Genomic DNA, 18,526 nt, shown 5'->3' on the forward strand with positions numbered 1-18,526 from the left:
TCCAACAAAAATTATTATATATATATATATATTTGACTTAGATAAATTTATTACGTAAAATTTTTTAAAATAATTCATTTATTTATTTATTTCTTAAATTACGTTACAGTAGCATCAGTATTTTCTTTTTTTTTTAATAACATCATTCATAAATTATATTTTCTCGGCAATATTTTCGTAAACAATTACAAAAATATATATATATATATTAATAAAAAAAAAAAAAAAATTATTTTAAAACAACTTTGTTAAACAAACCGAAAAAAAAGAAAAACAAAAAAAAAAAAAAACAAATTTCTTTGAGCGTAAAGTACATACACATTCATCATCTTCGTTTATTTTTCATCAATTTTCTTTTTTATACATGCACAGTCCTGGAAAAATAAAAGAAAAATTCGCATATATTTTAATAACAAGATATGTAAAAGTTTTTATATATGATAATTTATTTATATATTCATTTTTTTTTTACTGCCATGATATGAAAACGTAAAAAAAAAAAGGCTCGCCTGCGGTCTGGAACGTGTGATAATTAACATTTTAATAGCTAGCTTCGTGTCCAGCTAAAATATATAAATCAGCTCCGCCATCTTCTGTCAGAGTTCCAACTCGTGACAAGTCTTGTGCCAAATGACTTTCTAAAACAACAACTCTAAAAAAAAAAAAAAATAGAAAAATTAGATAATTATTCGATTGCTGCCATTTTCTAAAACTTTCCTTTTAAATTCAAATGACTCACTTGTCTGCTCCGACGAGCCTGTAGGTTCTGCTTTTATCTTCTATTTGTTGTGTTATTTCACCATTTTTTAAACTTCTCCCTTGGACGCCATATTTGTGAAACGCCAAAAGACTATCCGGCAAACAAACAACTGATTCAATTGAAAAATCAAAAACTAATTCTTCTACCAATTTTCCAACAATTTTTTGTTTTTCTAATATTGTAACTACTTTAGCTATATCTAAAATAAAATAAAAAAAATTATTTTATATTTAATAATAACTGCTGTAATAAATTAAATTTTAATTTTTATATTGAATTCGTACTGTCAAAACAAACTAAAACGGCATTTTTGTCAAGTTGATGAACTTTTATTATTTTAAGATAATCTCTCCTTGGTATAACAGTAGCTGTACCATCCATTTCTTCTAATTCATCACTGTGAAACCATTTTGACTTGTGATTCATATTAATTAAATCTAATTTTAAACGGCCTTCGTAAGTTTGCTTAACATTTACGCATACCATGGGATATTCTAAATCAGGAGTTATTATCATTTCAAAAACATTTAACGGTGATGGTAGGTGACAATCAAAATGCTGTAAATATAATATAATTGTAAGAAATTTTTTTTTAAATAAATGTATTTGTAACTGGTGAAAAAAAAACTAAATGATGATTATTACCTTGAGAAGCATGAATTTATTTAAAGGATCGTACCACTGCATAAGAAATATGCCTCCCGACAGGGCCCCACATAAATATTTATATCCATTATATGGATTCCTCCCGACGCAACATTTGAGGCAACCTTTTGTTTCTGGAACTTTTGTTGTAAGTGCAAACTTTCTAGGAACGAGTTTTTCCGGTATTTTATTCATGTGAAGTGAAAATCTATGAGTTTGTTTACTTTGAAGCTGTAATAAATCGTGCCTATAAAGTTGAGGAGTTTTACCTGGAACAAAATTGATGATTCTTTATGATTTTCATATTTTATGATTAATTGACAAGGAGTAAAAAAAATTCTTTTTTTTTTTTTTTTTTTGTTTACCGGATAAAGTCATGAGAACGTCTTTAATGACATACATCCAAATTGTTCTTCTCGGATATAATTGATCTATGGCTGTTTCGTGTAATTCGTTTAAATTTAAGTTATATATTCCTTCTTCGGCCCCTAAAAGGATATGTTGGTCTCTTGTATCCGGATGAATCCAACTTGCTGTACAGTGAATTCTTAAAGGACAACCGTTAAATACTTTGGAAAAACAAGCTCCCATGTGAACTTTCGGAGTCGGAGGTAAACCGTTGCTCACGGGTCTGGGAGGTGTGTGCCATTTTTTTTCTCTTCTTCTAGGAGGTACGGGTGGAGTATCAGATAATAAATCCGGTTCCGGTCCAGATTCTCCTTCATCTAATAATTATTAATTTCAACAATATAAATTTTTATATATACTAAATTCTTTATCAGATATTTCTAGAATTTTAAATTTAATTAAAAACCTTTGATTTTAGTTTCTTCTATTTCACTTTCGGATAAAGATCTTTGATGTTGATTTCTGTTGGTTAACGTTGGAGTGAAACGCATGATTTCATCAACGGAAGAATGTCTTCTCTGAGAGTTTCCATTACTCCCTAAAATATTTTTAGAAAAAAAAAAATAATTACAGGAACAAACACACAGGATTTGTTTAACATTAATATTACCTTCGCTATTGCAATTTCTATGAATGTCACATTGAAGACTAGAAGAATTAGCATTTGATTCACTTATTGGAAGAGTGGCTCTAAAAAAAAAAAAAAAAAAAATTAATAATTGAATTTAAATTGCAAATAATAATTTTTTTTTTTTGTTTAAATTCAATTGGGTACCTATGTTCACAATGCAAACATATTTTTTTTCTCCAAATAATCAATTTTTTTTTTTTATTTGACATTATTTACCCTTTAATTGTAAAAAAATTTTTTTTCCCCTAATTAAAATTCCCCCCCCCCAAATTTTTCAGTAAAATGATCATTATTGATTATTTTTGTATTAATAATTTACATAGTTAATACTATTAAATATAAAATTAATAATAAAATCCCTAATCATAACTATTAACATTATTATTAATATTAATATTAGATAATTTCTTTTATTAATTAATGACAAACAATTCATTCATTAACAACGCAAAGCTTCCTTTTATTTATTTATTTATTTTTAGTATAATTGGTTAATTGCCTTCACAAAAAAAAATGTAATGATACCAAATGAATGAAAAAATAAAAAAATTATGAATACTCGAGAAACCCATAAAACTGTATAATAAAAAATAATAATAATAATAATAATAATAATAATATTATTAGTAATGATAAAAAAAACCAATTGAACATTATACATTTTTCGGCTTTTTTTTTTCTTAAATTAATTAATATTTGAAATTAAACAAAAAATAAGGGGCCCTAATATTTTTTACTCTTATCACTCTTTAAATTTCGTTGTAAAATAAAAAAATTTTTTTAATGCAAATGCCTTTTATGGAAAATTAAAACAAAAATGGTGGATACTTGATTGTGCAATAATAATTTTTTCAAATCTATTTTGAAAATTTTTTTTTTTTAAATTATTTTATCGGGTATAATATTTTATTTTCCTTTAAAATATGTAAAATAATAATAATAATAATAATAAAAGAAAATGAAACAAATAATATAATTACTTACAGCTGGGATAAAACATCTTCTTTTGGGGGTAAAAGCCGAACACAAGTCCCCCTTTAAAAATAAAGAAAAAATAAAACAAAAATATGAAAAATGTTTAATTTTTAATGCTAAGCAAAAATACTTGTGAGTCCCGATTTAAAAAAAAAATCATAATTAAAAAAAAATAAATATGTAACTTTTTAAAAATGGAAAAACCCAAAATTAGATAGAAACTAAACCAAAGATACTTAATTGGCTTGTGAAGTTCAGTTCACCAGAAATAAAAACAAGAAAATTCAATAAAATGTACACAAATTTTTTTTTGGTGGTTAAATAAGAAACAGAGACAGCAAAGTTCATATATTGAAAGACCCAAACCAAGTGCCATTTTATTCATACAACTGTAAAAAATATATTAATAAAATTTGATATAATAATCTTTGCATTATATATATTCGTACCTGGCGACAAGTTCTTCATCAATATACTGCAAAAGACTCCTGTTTTAAAAATAAAATAAAACTTTTACAGTAAAAAAAAGTTTTTCCTCTTTTTTTTTTTTAAAATAACTGTGAGATAAAAAATTTTTAAAATTATTTTTTAATTATATAAATATGAAAAAAAAAAAAAAAAGTAATTTTAATTAGGAGCCTCTACAAAAAAAAAAATTAATCTTTTTTTTTTTTTTTACAAATTTTTATGTTTTTTGAAAAATAAGAATTTTTTCAAATTATATAACCCAGTTATTTTGATACAGTTAAAAATTATTATGAATTTTACTTTTTATTAACTACTTTGATAAAATTAATAATGTTTATTTTGTTAAAGTTTCCATTTATTTCTAAGTTTTCATTTAAAAACTTTTTTTAACCCAATTCAAAGAAAAATGTTTGTACATTTACAACTTTTTTTTCTAGAGAGAGAGAGAAAAAAACTTACTTTTCATTTGAATTGATTATTTTTCCTTGTCCGCCATTTCCTTTATACCATTCACTATTATAATCACAGTACTCAGAGTGCTAAAAAAAAAAAAAATCAATCAAATACATTTTCAATTTTGGAAAAAAAAACAAAACTGAGTAATTAATTACTTCTCCATTATTTATATATTCTAAAATATGCCATGCTCTTTCAACTTCTGAATTATTTTGGGGTGTACTACATGACTCTCCAGATTTTAGACTGTCGTTTTTAGAACTAGCCACTGGAAAAAAAAAAATTTTTTTTAAGTAATGAATACAATTACATAAATTCAATATAATCAATATAAATAATATATGTAATAAATAGAAATCACCCATTCACATATTTAAATGAAATTTAGTCAAAAATTTTGTTTTCGAAGATATTAGTATTTGTAAACTAAAATGTCAAATATTTAAATTTATTAAGATATCTTTAAAAATCTTTAAGGCAAAGTAAAATGTACATGTATTAACTCACATATGTTCTCTGTAGATTTATTATGCCTAATTTTTGACCTTGAAGTGTGCCTTGAAGCTATTCTTTGAGGTACATTAGGCACAGATCCTTCTTCATCCGCATCTAAATCAGTGAACATATGAGAAGGATTGTTGACCTTCTGTAGAAGTTCAAGAGCCAGTCTTTTACTCATCTCCCCTTTAAAAAATGGATGCTGTAAAATTAAAAAAAAAAAAAAAAAATGATGGTTAAATTTATTTTATAATTGTTTTGAAAGAATTTATTTGTATCGAATAATACCTCAAGTAATTTATCTGCAGTCGGTCTTTTTTTAGGATTTTTTGTCAAAGACACTTTTATAAAATTGTGAAAAATTGGGCTCCATTTGTCTCTTTCTTTTAATGTGGGAGGTTTAAAACCACTTTTAGACATTAAAAATAAAGCTCTCATGGGATGTAAATCAAACATGGGAGGTTGCAATTCTGCTAACTCGATTGCTGTTACACCGATAGCCCAAATATCACACAGTTGATTGTATCCTCCTTTTCTCTCAACGGCAGCAACTTCAGGAGCCATCCAATAGGGAGTTCCGATAAAAGATTTTCTTTTATTTATTGTGGCAGTGATTTGGGCAGACACACCAAAATCAGCCAATTTAACATCCCCTATTTCTGTTAATAAAATATTGGCACCTTTAATGTCTCTATGCATTTTCCCCATTCTGTGTAAGTAAGATAAACCTTCTAATGTTTCTCTACACACATAGGCTATTTGAAGTTCTGTTAGTGGTCCAGTGACTAAAAAAAAAAGATATTCATCACATACAAATAAAAATTTTATAAAATAATAACTTTTTTTGTGTAAAAAAAAGTTATTTACTATGATAAATATCTTGAAGTGAACCCCCTCCACAATATTCCATACATATCCATAATTTATCTCTCCTTAGGTAACTTCCATAGTATGCAACAATATTTGGATGCCTACAATCTTTCATCATTAAAATTTCTTGTTGTATTATTTGAAAATCATCCCCAGGTTCTAATTTGATAACCTTTATTGCTGCCAAATCATTTTTTTCTAATCTCCTAGCCTACAATACAAATAGGTGTTGTATAAGAAAATTTTGAATGCTATAAAGTTAATTATGGGCAAAAAAAAAAAAAAAGAAAGAAAAGAAAACTAGATATAAAATTTAATATCTAATAGTAATTTGATAGCATTAAAAAATTTCCTTGAAAGTTATTTAATGGTGTGGTTTATAAGAAAAATTTTATTGATAATGTAAATGTATACATTTGTTAAATTCAAGAAGCTTTTGAAATCATTTCCTTTTGTAATTCTTAAATAAACTAACTATTCCTTAGTATATATATATATGAATTTTGATAATTAATCAAATTTAATTTTAAAATAAAAGAAATTAAATAAATAAGAGGGCAAAAAATTTTTAAGTTTATAATTATTAATGTAATGCCATAACTTTAAATAAACAAATAGATAGCTTTTATAACTTTTTTTTGTAAAAAAAAAATCATAATGAAAAAAAAAGTTTTAAAAAAATCCAGATATTAATTATCCAAGATAACGAATAAATAGAAAAATTTTAAATAAAAATTCTTTATGTAGTACTTTCTGTTGATTAGGGACCAATAAAAAATAATATTTTAGTAGTCATTACGGGAAAAGTATCAAAATTATTAATAAATCAAAATTTTTTTTATTACTAAAATCATTTAATTCAAAGATATTACTTTGTAAACATCTCCATACGTTCCACTTCCAATTCTTTGTATTAATTCGTACTCATCCTGAGGATTTTTCCTGCTGATATCTGAAGACAAAATTCCGGCAGCTTGAGCCATTGTACTCCTTTAAAATTTTAAAATTTTAAATGACTTAAAAATAGTCAAAAAATATAAATATTATAGATAACATTTGTCAAACTAATACACAACACCTATTTATTTACTCTATGTAAATAATTATACGGAAGTGCATTGAGTGAGAAGGAATTTGAATTTTTTCCAAGATCACGAACTTTACCGCCGTTTAAACTCAGGTTTACATAACCAGTTAAAATCCCATAATAAGGTAGTTTGAAATAAAATAATACAAATTTTAAATTTTTGTAAAAAAAAAAATTTATTTAAAAAAAAAAAAAAAGTACAACTATAAATACGCCGATTAACTTATAAGCATGTAAAATAATAATTTTAAAACTTTTAAGTAACTTAAGTTTGTAATTTCTAATAATAAATTGTGTAGCAAACAAACATTTCACATGTTTTTTTTTTTTTTTTTTTTTTTCATAAAACGTTTCACAGTTAAAAATATGTATTATTATGATGGTATTAATTGCATCATGCAAATTGCAAGTCCAAACATTTTAATAACTGAGTCAAATTATTTTAAATTGAAAAAAAAAAAATAATAATAATAATTAGTTTTTAAAAATAAAAAATTATCTCCATTTTCGGGCTCTTTGCATTCTTCCTCTGAAAATAGCTCTGGGTTGCTCGGGGGGCATAATTCTTTCCCCCGAAATGTTTCCTCTGAACATGGACGCTTTAAAAAAAAAAAAAAAAAAAGAATAAATTTAAAAAAAAATTTTATTTTTAATTAACTTTAAATTTTTAAAACTATTTTTAAATAAAATTTAAATTATCTAATTATCGACTGTTATAATGTAATAATAATAATAATTTATATATGCTTACGAATAGCCGAGCCAATAACGTTACTTGGTCCCGAACTGGAACCTGGTTCATTCCATACAATTGGCGTTAAACGACGAGGAGTGCTCCGCCTAGGAGGAACCGCTTTCATTGACCTTCTTGTGCTCCCGGTCAGCCTTGGGATTTGCTTTTTCATATTGACTGAATCGAAAGGTTCACTTGCTTCTGCTTCGCGTCCTTCTTCGATTTCTCCGAGAGCAAATTGAGGTTTTTCACCTTCTGAAGTAACTCCGTCATTTTCTTCTTCTAAATTTATAATTTCTGGTTCTTCTCCAGAAGTATCGTCTTTTTCAGGAGGTTCTTCTTCTTCGTCCTCACCGGCTGATTCTAAAGAAAAAATTATGTTTAAAATTTATTAAAATTTTTAATTTATTTAAAGACCCCATGTTCATATATATATCTGATATAATCAGTACACAGTACATACCTGACAATTCAGGAGGAGGAGTTTCACAATGATCATCGTCCTCTGTTATAGTGACAACAATATCAGGAATATTTAAAGCAACATCGTTTTCTTCTTCCTCTACGTGAACAGCGCTACTTGAACTTTGACCTACTTCATTAACTGTTTCACCAGTCGGTAATTCCTGAGGAGAAACTTGTAAAGGCGTAGTCGGAACACTTCGACCAGTTCCTGGATCTTCAAGATGAATACTTTCTTCGGAACCTTCTCCCGTTGCTGGTAATATTCCGCTTCTAGTAATAGGAGCCGATGGATCAGAAAACGTAAATCTTCAAATGAAGTATAATTTAAAAGGGTAAAATCACATTACAAGGGAAATAAAAAAAACCATGAGTCTTTTTTTTTTATGATTTGTAGACCTTATGAATAAATAAAAAATGTAAATTACCTTCCCTGATGAGGTATTTGTGGAGATGAAACCGCTTCTCCAAAACCGTCAGCTCTTCTAGGTATGAATAATGTAGGAGTACTTGGAACAATACTGTCATCTCCGGATTCTTCATAGCTTTGAGGAAGAATTAATTGTGATTGCGGCTGCCTATTTAACAAAGGTACACTTCGATTTCGAAACGCTTGTGACGATAATGAAGATGCAGCGTGACTGACAATCTTAAAATTAATAAATAAAAGAAGTTAATTACACAATTGAATAATAAAATTAATAAATGAATCGTTTAAAAAATAAAAATAATGCTAACCACAATGTTGTTTTCATTTTCGTTATTTACGGGTCCACTGCTTGTGGCCTCTGAAGATTGTTGTAATGATTGATGCTGATTTTCATTTTCAACCGAAGATGCCACAGGTACTGTCACAGTACCAGACGACGATGATTGAGTTGGATCGCGTGTTGCTTCGTTACGACTACTTCCTGATTGATTTGGAACTTCGTTACTATCATCAACAACTTCTACCTCATTATTATCTTGATCCGTTACATTTTCTTCATCGATATCAGGTCCCTCATCGTATGTGGTTAATCCAATTTCCTATAAATAAACAGGTACGTAATATAATTTTCAAAACTATTTTAAAGTTTTAAAATTTGTTATGAAATAATACCTGGCCACTTTGGCTATAACTCCCGACCTCATACCCGCTGTTATCCTCTTCAAATTCATGTTCATCCTCACCACCTTCGACGTCCTAAATTGCAAATTACCATTATAAGATTATTTTTTTTGTTAGTTTTTGGATTTAAAAAGAAAAAAAAATTTTTTTTTTTAAATACCCCTTCGTCTGCATTTCCTTCTTCGTCAGAATCAATCATTATTAAATTATCATCTTCCTGATCTTTTTGCGAAGAAGTTGGAACCTGATATTCGACTTCAATACCTTCGGAATGAGTAATTTGATGGTGAAACACTTCTGCTTGATTGCCGGTTATTGTAACTCTAGCCCGTTTTCCCTGATGTTAAATAATTTTTTAAAATAAATTCAAAGTATTTTTAAGCAATTCCAATACAAATACGTACTTGAGGTCCCACTTTCGAAATGTCTTCCCCTTCTAAATTTGTTGAACTGTCACCTTCAACATCTCTTGTTCTTTTAAGACCTGCTTGAGTTGTAGTAACAGTATTGCTGCTGTTGGCTTGACTGTAAGCAATTCCGCAGCTCTGATCAATGCTTTGTTGTTGATTACTTTGAGTTGTAACCGTTGTAGTGGTTTGTTGCTCAACTCTTTCTCTAGGCATTACCAAAGCCACAGTTTGAGTTTGTTGTTGTTGCTGTTGAACTAACGATTGAGGTTGTTGAGACGATGTTTGCTGTTGAATTTCATTGTCATTAGCTTCCGCTTCCATTTCCTAAATTGAAATTTAATTAATTAACTATAAGTTTATTTTTTTTCTAAAACAATAATTAAAAAACGTTCTTACTTGAGTCGATTGAGCATCAGTACCAGTGTGAGTACCAACACTTAAAGGAGGAGCTACAACGATTTGTCGAGTAGGAGTGGCCGAACTAGTTGCTGGCATATAGTCGGTGTGACTAGATGTAGGACTAGAACTCATTGCCTCTCCACTACTTCCAGTCGTATGTACTATTTGTTGCTGGGGTAAAACCATTACAGGAGTGCTTTGACAAGATGATGTTTGATTGTTACTAGTTTGCGAGGTAGGCAAAACGGCAAGTGTTCGAGCTTGCATTGAAATAGTTGGGCGAATGCTTGCAAAAGGAGTTTCATTACCAGATCTCCAACACGGACCAACGGGACCCTAATTAAAATAAAATCATTTACCTTTTTCTTTCTAACTACGGTTATTTTTATTTTTATTTTTTTTTCTTACCGTTGTTTGTTTTTCTTTTCTCGGTGAAGATGAAGAACCAGCCATGGGTTTAATATTAGCAGTTGGAGGTTCCATAGAACTTTTATCCGGTGGCCTTGTACTGGTAGAAGGTTTAGCACCATGTTGTTTTTCAAATAAACGCTGCAACTGATTTATTTTTTGATTTAATACCTTTATTTGATTATTCATACGCTCCCTTTCTTGTTCTCTTTCAGCAACTAGTCCAGCTTTTTCTTTATCAATTTCAGATATTTTTGATTCGTAATGAGTTTTAAGAGTGTTTATTTTTGAATTATTTTCATCTATATAAAAAAAAAATGACAATTATAAAGTTAATTATTAAAGTAAGTAACAAATGGATTATTTTTTAATAACTTAAATTAACAGAGACGAGTTTAAAAGGTTTCAAAGCGATAACGAACCTTTTGACATTTCATTTTCTTCTTTAATTTCTTTTAATTCTAATTCTAAATTCTTTTTTTGCTCGGATAATTGAGCTATTTTCGTCCTTGCATTTTTCATTATTGTTTTTACACGTTCTTCTTTTTCATTAATACTAGTTTTTAAATTTTCGTTATCTTTTTTTAAATGATCAGATTCTTCCTGAGCGGAAAAAACGCTTGCCTCCAATTCTTTAATTTTTTCAGATAATTTTGCTTCTTGTTCTGTAAGCCTTGTTAAAAGCTCACTTTTGACTTCTGCTCTCCCCTCTTCTCTTATCTTTTCTTTTTCTTCTTCCATTAATTTCAAATTACTTTCCTCTTTTACTTTTTTTACTTCATCTTCTCTATCTTTTTTTTCTTCTTCAACAGTTTTTAAAAGGATCTCATATTGTTTTTTATACTTATTACAAAGTCTTCGAAGCTAAAAAGGAAAAAATTCGTAATTTAAATTTTCATTAATTTTTTTTTTTAAATTTATAATAGTAATGGTAGACCTGCTGTGCTACTACTCTATAAAAACCATCAAAAATTAAATGAAAAATTTGTAAGCTTCGTATCTGTCTGAAAAAAAACCCTAAACATATTTCAGTCATCAGAAAGCATTTTTAATATAGGAAAGCAAAGTAGCACTTAATTATGTCTTAAAAATTAATGCGAATCAACTTTCCATTTTAATTGTAAAATAAAATTAAAAGAAAAATACCTTTTCCTCTTTAGTTTTATATTCTTTTATTTCATTTTCTTTCGTTTCAACTTCTTTTGATAAATTTGCAGATTCTTCAATGACTTTATTTAATTGAATTTTGGTAGTGTTGAGTGCTTCACTTGTTTTAATAAATTGCTGCTTAAATGAATTACAATCTTCAGTTAAACGTTTTATTTCGTTTGTTTCATTCAATAAAGTTTTTTGAATTTGAACTAATTGTTCGTTTAAAGATGTCTTCTCTTGTTTTACTTTTTTCAATTCATCTTCAAGTTTTTCATTTATATTTTTTTCCAACTGCCATTGTTTAGCTAAGTTTTCTCTTTCATTGGTTAGTCTTTTCCAGTCTTCGGGTGTTCCTTTTGTTGACTTTTCCGCTCTTTGTTTCCATTTTGCCAAATCCATCAAGAGAGCCTGATTTTCCGCAGTTAATGTCTCCACTTTCTCGTTCAGTTTTTTAATGTCGGCTTTCAACGGAGCCAAAGCACTTTCAGCCTTTTCAACTTCTTCTTTTAAACATTTAATTTCTTTTTGAAGTTTATCGCGTTCTTCACGTAGTATCCGATTACTGTCAGTTATGGCATTTAATGTGTCAATCTTTCGTAAAAGTTCGGCATGTTTCGCAGAAGCTTTCAAAGACGCATCCGATGTTTCTTGAGCTTTTTTCAAATTTTCTTTGGCTTCTTCCAATTGTTTTGTCAATATTGTAAACTGAGTCTTCAACCTCACATTTTCTGCTTGTAAAATTTCACTTTTTGCGATTGCAACATCTTTTTCCTGACGCAAAAATTTAATGACTTTAAGTAATTGGTCTTGAGCCTTAGGTCCCAATTCGGAAGAATCACTTAAAGAACTTTCTTTAATGGATTTGTTTTCGTCATTCGAAACCTGGAACAATTTTTTTATTAAAATTAAGTTTGCACATAAAATTTAGAAAATCTCTTGAATAAAAAATTATTATTGATATGTTTATGATTTAAAATCGTGATTAAGTAAAATTAATGTCTTTAGAAAGGTATTAGTAAAATAGTGTTAGTTTTCAATAGTTTTAGTAAATATACTAACACGAGATTGTAAAACGGCAACTTGATTTCCAAGTTCTTGAATATGTTCGTGCAAAACCCGATTTTGTTCATCCAAATCTAATAATCGCTGATTTAATTGCTTTAATTCTTCGACGGCTTTATTTTCTTTTTCTTCCCATGATGATGACATTAATTTCAATGTTTCAACGGAATCATCTCTCTCGGTTTTTAGTTTTTTAATTTCTAGTATTGCTTCCGAAAGTTCTTTTTTGACAGAGCTCAATGCCTGAATATCAGAGCTGTGTAAAACCACTTCATTTGAATATTTTTTTTCAGCTTCTTCCAACGATTCTAAAAAATTAATTTATTTCTCTTTAGGATTTTACCGATGAATAAAATGTGTTAAAATAAAAATGAATCCCGAAAAACAACCTTTAGTACTTATAAAGAAAAGTTGCATGTTATAGTTTTAGTTAAAAATTTTATAAATTACTTACTACTTAACATTTGAATCGTCTCCTTAGATTTTTTAAGCTCATTTTCAGTAAACGTCAACTCGTTTTTCAAATTGATTAACTCACTATTTGTACTTTTCAATTCCGAACTTGAACTTTCTAATTTAGCATTCATTTCCTCAGCTGAATTCTTTTGTTTGTTTGAAATAAATTGATATTTTTCTTCTAATTCTTTATATTTTTTTTTCCATTCATTTTCATTCGACGTTAATTCTTCAATTCTACAAAATATTATTTTTTTTTTTTTTTTTAAAGACTGATTATTAAAAAAATTTGTACACTAAGAATATTGTATTTTTTACTTTGTCGTCATAAGTGCTTTTAAATTATCTTGCTTTTCATTAGCTGCGGTTAATTCTTTTTCCAAGCTTTCTGCCATCTCGCAATATTGTGAACAATGTTGTTTCGCTGCTGACAGTTGAACTTCCAAACATGAAACATCGTGTTTTAAATCTCTCACTGTTTTTTCTAGTTCTTTATTTTTTTTCGTTGATTCATCAAGATTAACGGACACTAAAAATAAAAACAGATAAATGCTAATTAATATTACTACAAAAAAAAAAAAAATCAACTAAATGTTTTCATCAATATAAAAACCACTTTAAAAAAATTTTTTAAAATTCGGTTAAATTTCTTATATAAAAACTCACCGCTTTCAATAACATTTTTTGTAGGTAAATTATTTAGTTCTCTTATCTTCAATGATAATTCTTCTATTTTTTTGTTTTTCAATTCCAATTCTTGATTAACAATTTCTAATTGCTCTCTAGCTTTTTCAGCTAACTTCTTTTCTTCCAGCATTCTTTCTTTGGCAATAGCAGTTTGACGTTCTAATGATGCAGCCAATTCCTTAAACCTAGTCTTTTCTTCTTTTAATGCACTTTTTAAAGCTGTGCATTCTTTAACAGTGTCGCTTAATTGAGCTTCAAGTCTCAATTTCCCTTCTTCTTCGGATCTTTCGAAAGTAGCTTTAATGGCGTCCAAATTGGACATCAAAAGTGAATGACTATGTTTTTCTCTGTTGAAACACTAGAATAATTTATTTATTAATAATCAATACACCAGACAAAAAGTAATGGTTGTGTTTTAGATAATAAACAATGTATTACTTCATTTTCTTTCTGAAGTCTTGCTTCCGTTGTTTTTAACAAAAAGTTTTCATGTTTTAAATTTTCTAATGCAACTTCTGCTTTTGATAAACTACTCTGCAACTGCATAACTTCATCTCTCAAATGAATCGTAGATTGCTCATGTTTAGCACTGATTTCGCTCAACATCAAATTTCTTTTTTCCAGAGCTTCAATTTGTTTTTTACATGATTTTATATTCGATTCCATTACTTTAAATTTTTCTTCATTGAATTCGGCTTGAGCTACGAGTTTGCTATTTTTGTAAATTAAATCATTCGATTCTTTTTTAAGCGAGTGAATTTGCTCTTCAAATCGTTTTTCTATTTTTGCTATCTCGGATTTTAAATTATTTTTTTCATTTTCAAGTTCTATTTTTTCTTTTTCGATTTCTTTAATTTTTAATTGGAGCTAAAAATTAAAAGTTTTTATTAATTTAAAGTATGAGTAAAAAATAATTCATTAATTATCGTGCAATAGAAAAAAAAATGAAAGTAAATTTGTAACAATAAATTGTGTATTGTGATTTAATTACCTTTTCCAATTTCTCAGAATTTTCTTCAGATTGTGTTTTTTTAGGTGTAGAAGTTACAACTCCGGATTTGACTGGAGACGTAAGAGTTTGATCAGCCTAAACAGACATTAATAAAACACTTTTTGAACAAAAACTTTATAAAATTTATAGCCAAATTTATCTGTCGTACAATTAGCCTGTCTCAGGTTAAATTTTTATGAATGCATATGAATAAATTCAGAAAAGTATCGCTTTTTGAGATTGATCATATAGTCTCAAGCTATTCTTAAATTACAAGATAGCGAAACAATCAATTTCTCGGCCAAATATCATCATTGATGTCAAAATTTAAAAGTAATTTAAAAAAAAAAAAAAAAAAAAACTTTAAAAACATATTTAAGGTTTATATAAAAAAAAATTAATTAAAAATTAATCTAACCTGATGCAACTCTCCTCTAATTGCTTGCTCATACAGTTTTTTATAAGTCATACTTTGATTTTTAATTAAATCTAACATTTTTGATTGTCTTTCCATGTCTTCCATTAACTCGTTAACTTTGAGTTGCAATTTTTCTTCTTTTACCTAAAAAAAATTAAATAAATTGAAAACAAATTTTTTTTTTCTTTTTCGGTTTAATAAACTTTGATTCTCTTTAATTACTTTTAAATCATTAAATTCTGACGCAGAAATTTTTTCAGCGGCTTCCTGTTTTTCACTTAATTGTCTCACCAACGCCAATAATTTTTGATTGTTTTGTTGTAAATCTTGTATACAACTAAATGTTACTAATTTTTTGCTAATTACATGCTGAGCCGAACTTTCAGAGTCGTCATACGACACTTGTGAAACATCAATATCTGAAACAAATCCTCCCCTGGCTTCTTCTACTGACTTAATTAAATAACACACTTGACGACTTAAATCAACGACTTCTTTTTTTAACCTTTCATTGTCACGCTTTAAGAAACCGTTACTTTTTTTTAATTCTACACATTCCTCTTGGAAAACTTTAGATTCTGCTACTATATTATCCATTTGCTTTGTCAAACTATTAAGATTATCAAGAGCATTTTCATAATCGATTCTTTGTTGTTTCAATTTTGGTGCTTTCTCTTCAATTTCCTAAAAAAATTAATATACTTCATTAAATTTTTTTTTTTTTTTAAAATCTTAAATGAATAATAAAATTTGTACGTACAGCCAAAATTGTATTGATGTATAACGACAATTTACGATTTTCTTCTTTTTCTAATAAAAGTTGCTCAGAGACTGTAGCATATTGAGTGTATATTTGAGTTAAAGACATTCCAGATTTAATTAATTTACTAGCTGCAGCAGCAGAAGGAGATAAATTTGCAATAACATTTTCTAAATTCTCTGAAAAAAAAAAAAAAAAATACAAAATCTTTTATTGGTAATTATATTTATGATTATTTTATATAATACACTATAAAATAATTAAATTAAATAAAGAAACCATTAATAACTAAATTAAATACCTTCTTTGGCGATTTTTAACAATTCATTTGCATCATTGAGTTCTTTCTTTAGCAGCCTAATACATTCATTTTTTTGTAAAATTTCTTCTTCATGTTGAAGAATCATCATTTTTTGATTTGTTTCAAGTTCACCATATTGCTCACTGGCATTCTTTAATAAATTTTGTAATTCATTAATAGCATTAGTCAATTTTTCTGTTTTTAAATCATTTTCTTCACTTAAACCTAAAAAAAAATGGATGATTTTATATTTTATTTAAATGGATTCAAATATTGGAGTGCAAAAATTTTATTCTTAATATTATTTGCTCTAAATATATCTGTACAAACTTGTAAAAATTAATTCAAATTTAAAAAAAAAACAAACCTTGATATAGTTGAGTTAATTTTGTTTGAGCTTGGAGTTCTTGTTGGAAATTATCAAACATTTGATCAGAGGAATTTCTTTGTTCTAATAATTTTTGAAGCAACGATTCAACTTTTTGAGAAAGTTTCTCATTTGATTCTTTTAAATCTAAAATGGTGACTTCAGATATTTTTAATTGTTGAGTTTTCTCCGATATTTCTGATTCTAATAAAACAAATTTTGTAGAATTTTCTTTTTTTAAACGTGCTAATTCTGCTGTTTGTTTATTTAATTCTTCATTTAAACATTGAATTTGATTTTTTAATAACAAGGATTCTTGCTCAATTCTCTTTTCTCTATTAATAAAGAAAATTTTAATATTACATTTACAAAATAAAAAAATAAGCTTAATGCTTCATATGTATAGTCAAGATTAAACAGTAAAAGAACTTAAAATTTTTATTGATTAAAATAAATTATTATTAAAGCTTACTTGTAGGTTAATGATATCTTTAAACTTTCAACTTCCTCCGAATTTTCTAAGGCTATTAATTTTGCTTTTACTGCTGCCTGAAGTTGTTTACTCAAATCATTTAAATCCACTTTTAATGTTGAAATTTCAGAGTTTCTTCTTTCAATCATTTGTAATAATGATTCTTTTTCATCCATGGCTTGATCTCTTTGAATTTTGAAACTTTGCCATTCACATTGAAGTTGCTTATTTTGCTCATATAATTTTTGGCCATTTTGTTCGGCAATTTGAAGTTTTTCTAATGTTTCTTTATATTCGGAATTAATTGCATCTAATTTAGTAATAGTATCTTCTAATGTTTTATTTTTTTTACTAAAATCATCTTTAAGAATTTTAATTTCCTTTTCTGAAAAATAAATTATACAATTACATCTAAGTATTGTGCATGTGAAAACTTGTTTAAACAAATATAATTACAGCATACAGCAAGAGCAACAGACTTAAATATTATACATTAACCCCTTATCTTTAAAAAATAAATTTTTATATATAAATGTTATAATAGTAATTGTAACCAAAATAATATCAACAACTAGTTGTTACAACATGAATTTACAAAGCCTAAATGAACCTATAAAATTACTTTAATATTAAAATACAAGAAAATATACATGTCAAAAAATTAAATTTTTTAAAGTATATTTCTAAAAGTAAAAAAAAAAAAAGCTTTACAAATTTTTAATACTCATCTAATAATTTTTAAAAAATCGTTTTTTTTCATCGTAAACGACAAAGCAAGTAAAACAATTTTTCAAGTAGGCTCTTATTAATTGACCATAATATACATTGTAAACTACTGTTGATTTAAAAGTTCAAGCATAATAAAATTTAAGTCAAGTGTATGATAACTTTTAAGTGTAAATTTTAAAAAAATATTTATACCAACCATACTGAAATTTAGATGTTTCATACAAAGCTTTATTTGTAAGAAATTCTTCAAACGATCGTTGGAACGAATTTTCTAATTTTTCTGCTATTAAAATAGGGAGCGAATCGTATTCTTCTTCATTTAAAATTTTCTTTAGTGAACTACTTGCTTCAATAATATTGGTCGCGTTCGTATTGCTTAGATTTACCTCTTCCTCTACATCGTCCATGTTTAATTTGAAATTTACGCGTCTATGGATTATAATTTAATAAAACTTTACCTAATGCCACGATCATTACGCACATACCTCAACTATAGCCGGCTGAAAAAATTACGATATATGATAATTTTATAAAATAAATCCTAAATTAAAAGTAGATTCTTTAAATAAAATTAAAATTTTTTTTTGTTCAATTAATTTTAAAAAAAAATATTTTATTGTCATATTAATACATCATTTATCTTTTGATAAATATACTGTATAACATTACAAAAATAAATACGAATAAATATATATTTACGACGTTATAGATTTTTTCCAGATTGTATATTATTTGAAACAAATATATTTTCAATTCAGTAAAAATTTTTTTTTTAATAAAAGAAATGACTTGGGAGTTTTATATGACAAT

General features: G+C 26.9%; 2 protein-coding genes across 2 annotated transcripts; both read right to left on the bottom strand.

Annotated features, from left to right (window-relative positions):
* Nucleotides 1-540: 540 nt before the first annotated feature.
* Phum_PHUM136000 (mitogen-activated protein kinase kinase kinase kinase, putative) lies at nt 541-6,694 on the bottom strand (the record flags this gene model as incomplete). The annotated part of the gene is made up of 15 exons (XM_002424503.1): nt 541-652; nt 740-959; nt 1,045-1,318; nt 1,406-1,674; nt 1,771-2,124; nt 2,220-2,351; nt 2,385-2,501; nt 3,425-3,479; nt 3,877-3,907; nt 4,347-4,426; nt 4,484-4,611; nt 4,851-5,043; nt 5,130-5,626; nt 5,709-5,922; nt 6,584-6,694. 15 exons carry the CDS (start codon nt 6,692-6,694, stop codon nt 541-543), a joined length of 2,787 nt encoding a protein of 928 aa, XP_002424548.1.
* Nucleotides 6,695-7,172: 478 nt separating this feature from the next.
* Nucleotides 7,173-18,123, bottom strand: Phum_PHUM136010 (uncharacterized protein; the record flags this gene model as incomplete). The annotated part of the gene is made up of 25 exons (XM_002424504.1): nt 7,173-7,225; nt 7,550-7,894; nt 7,995-8,302; nt 8,422-8,642; nt 8,732-9,022; nt 9,123-9,179; nt 9,265-9,441; nt 9,509-9,838; nt 9,911-10,249; nt 10,322-10,623; nt 10,744-11,185; nt 11,468-12,355; nt 12,533-12,843; nt 12,990-13,228; nt 13,310-13,520; nt 13,658-14,036; nt 14,117-14,545; nt 14,670-14,765; nt 15,088-15,231; nt 15,310-15,771; nt 15,848-16,026; nt 16,149-16,373; nt 16,516-16,850; nt 16,988-17,372; nt 17,913-18,123. The coding sequence occupies 25 exons, from the start codon at nt 18,121-18,123 to the stop codon at nt 7,173-7,175; spliced, it is 7,359 nt and encodes a 2,452-aa protein (XP_002424549.1).
* Between the last annotated feature and the right edge of the window lie 403 nt (nt 18,124-18,526).

The sequence above is a fragment of the Pediculus humanus genome, genomic scaffold (genome assembly GCF_000006295.1).
Source record: "Pediculus humanus corporis 1103172107481 genomic scaffold, whole genome shotgun sequence".
NCBI classification, from domain to species: Eukaryota; Metazoa; Arthropoda; class Insecta; order Psocodea; family Pediculidae; genus Pediculus; species Pediculus humanus.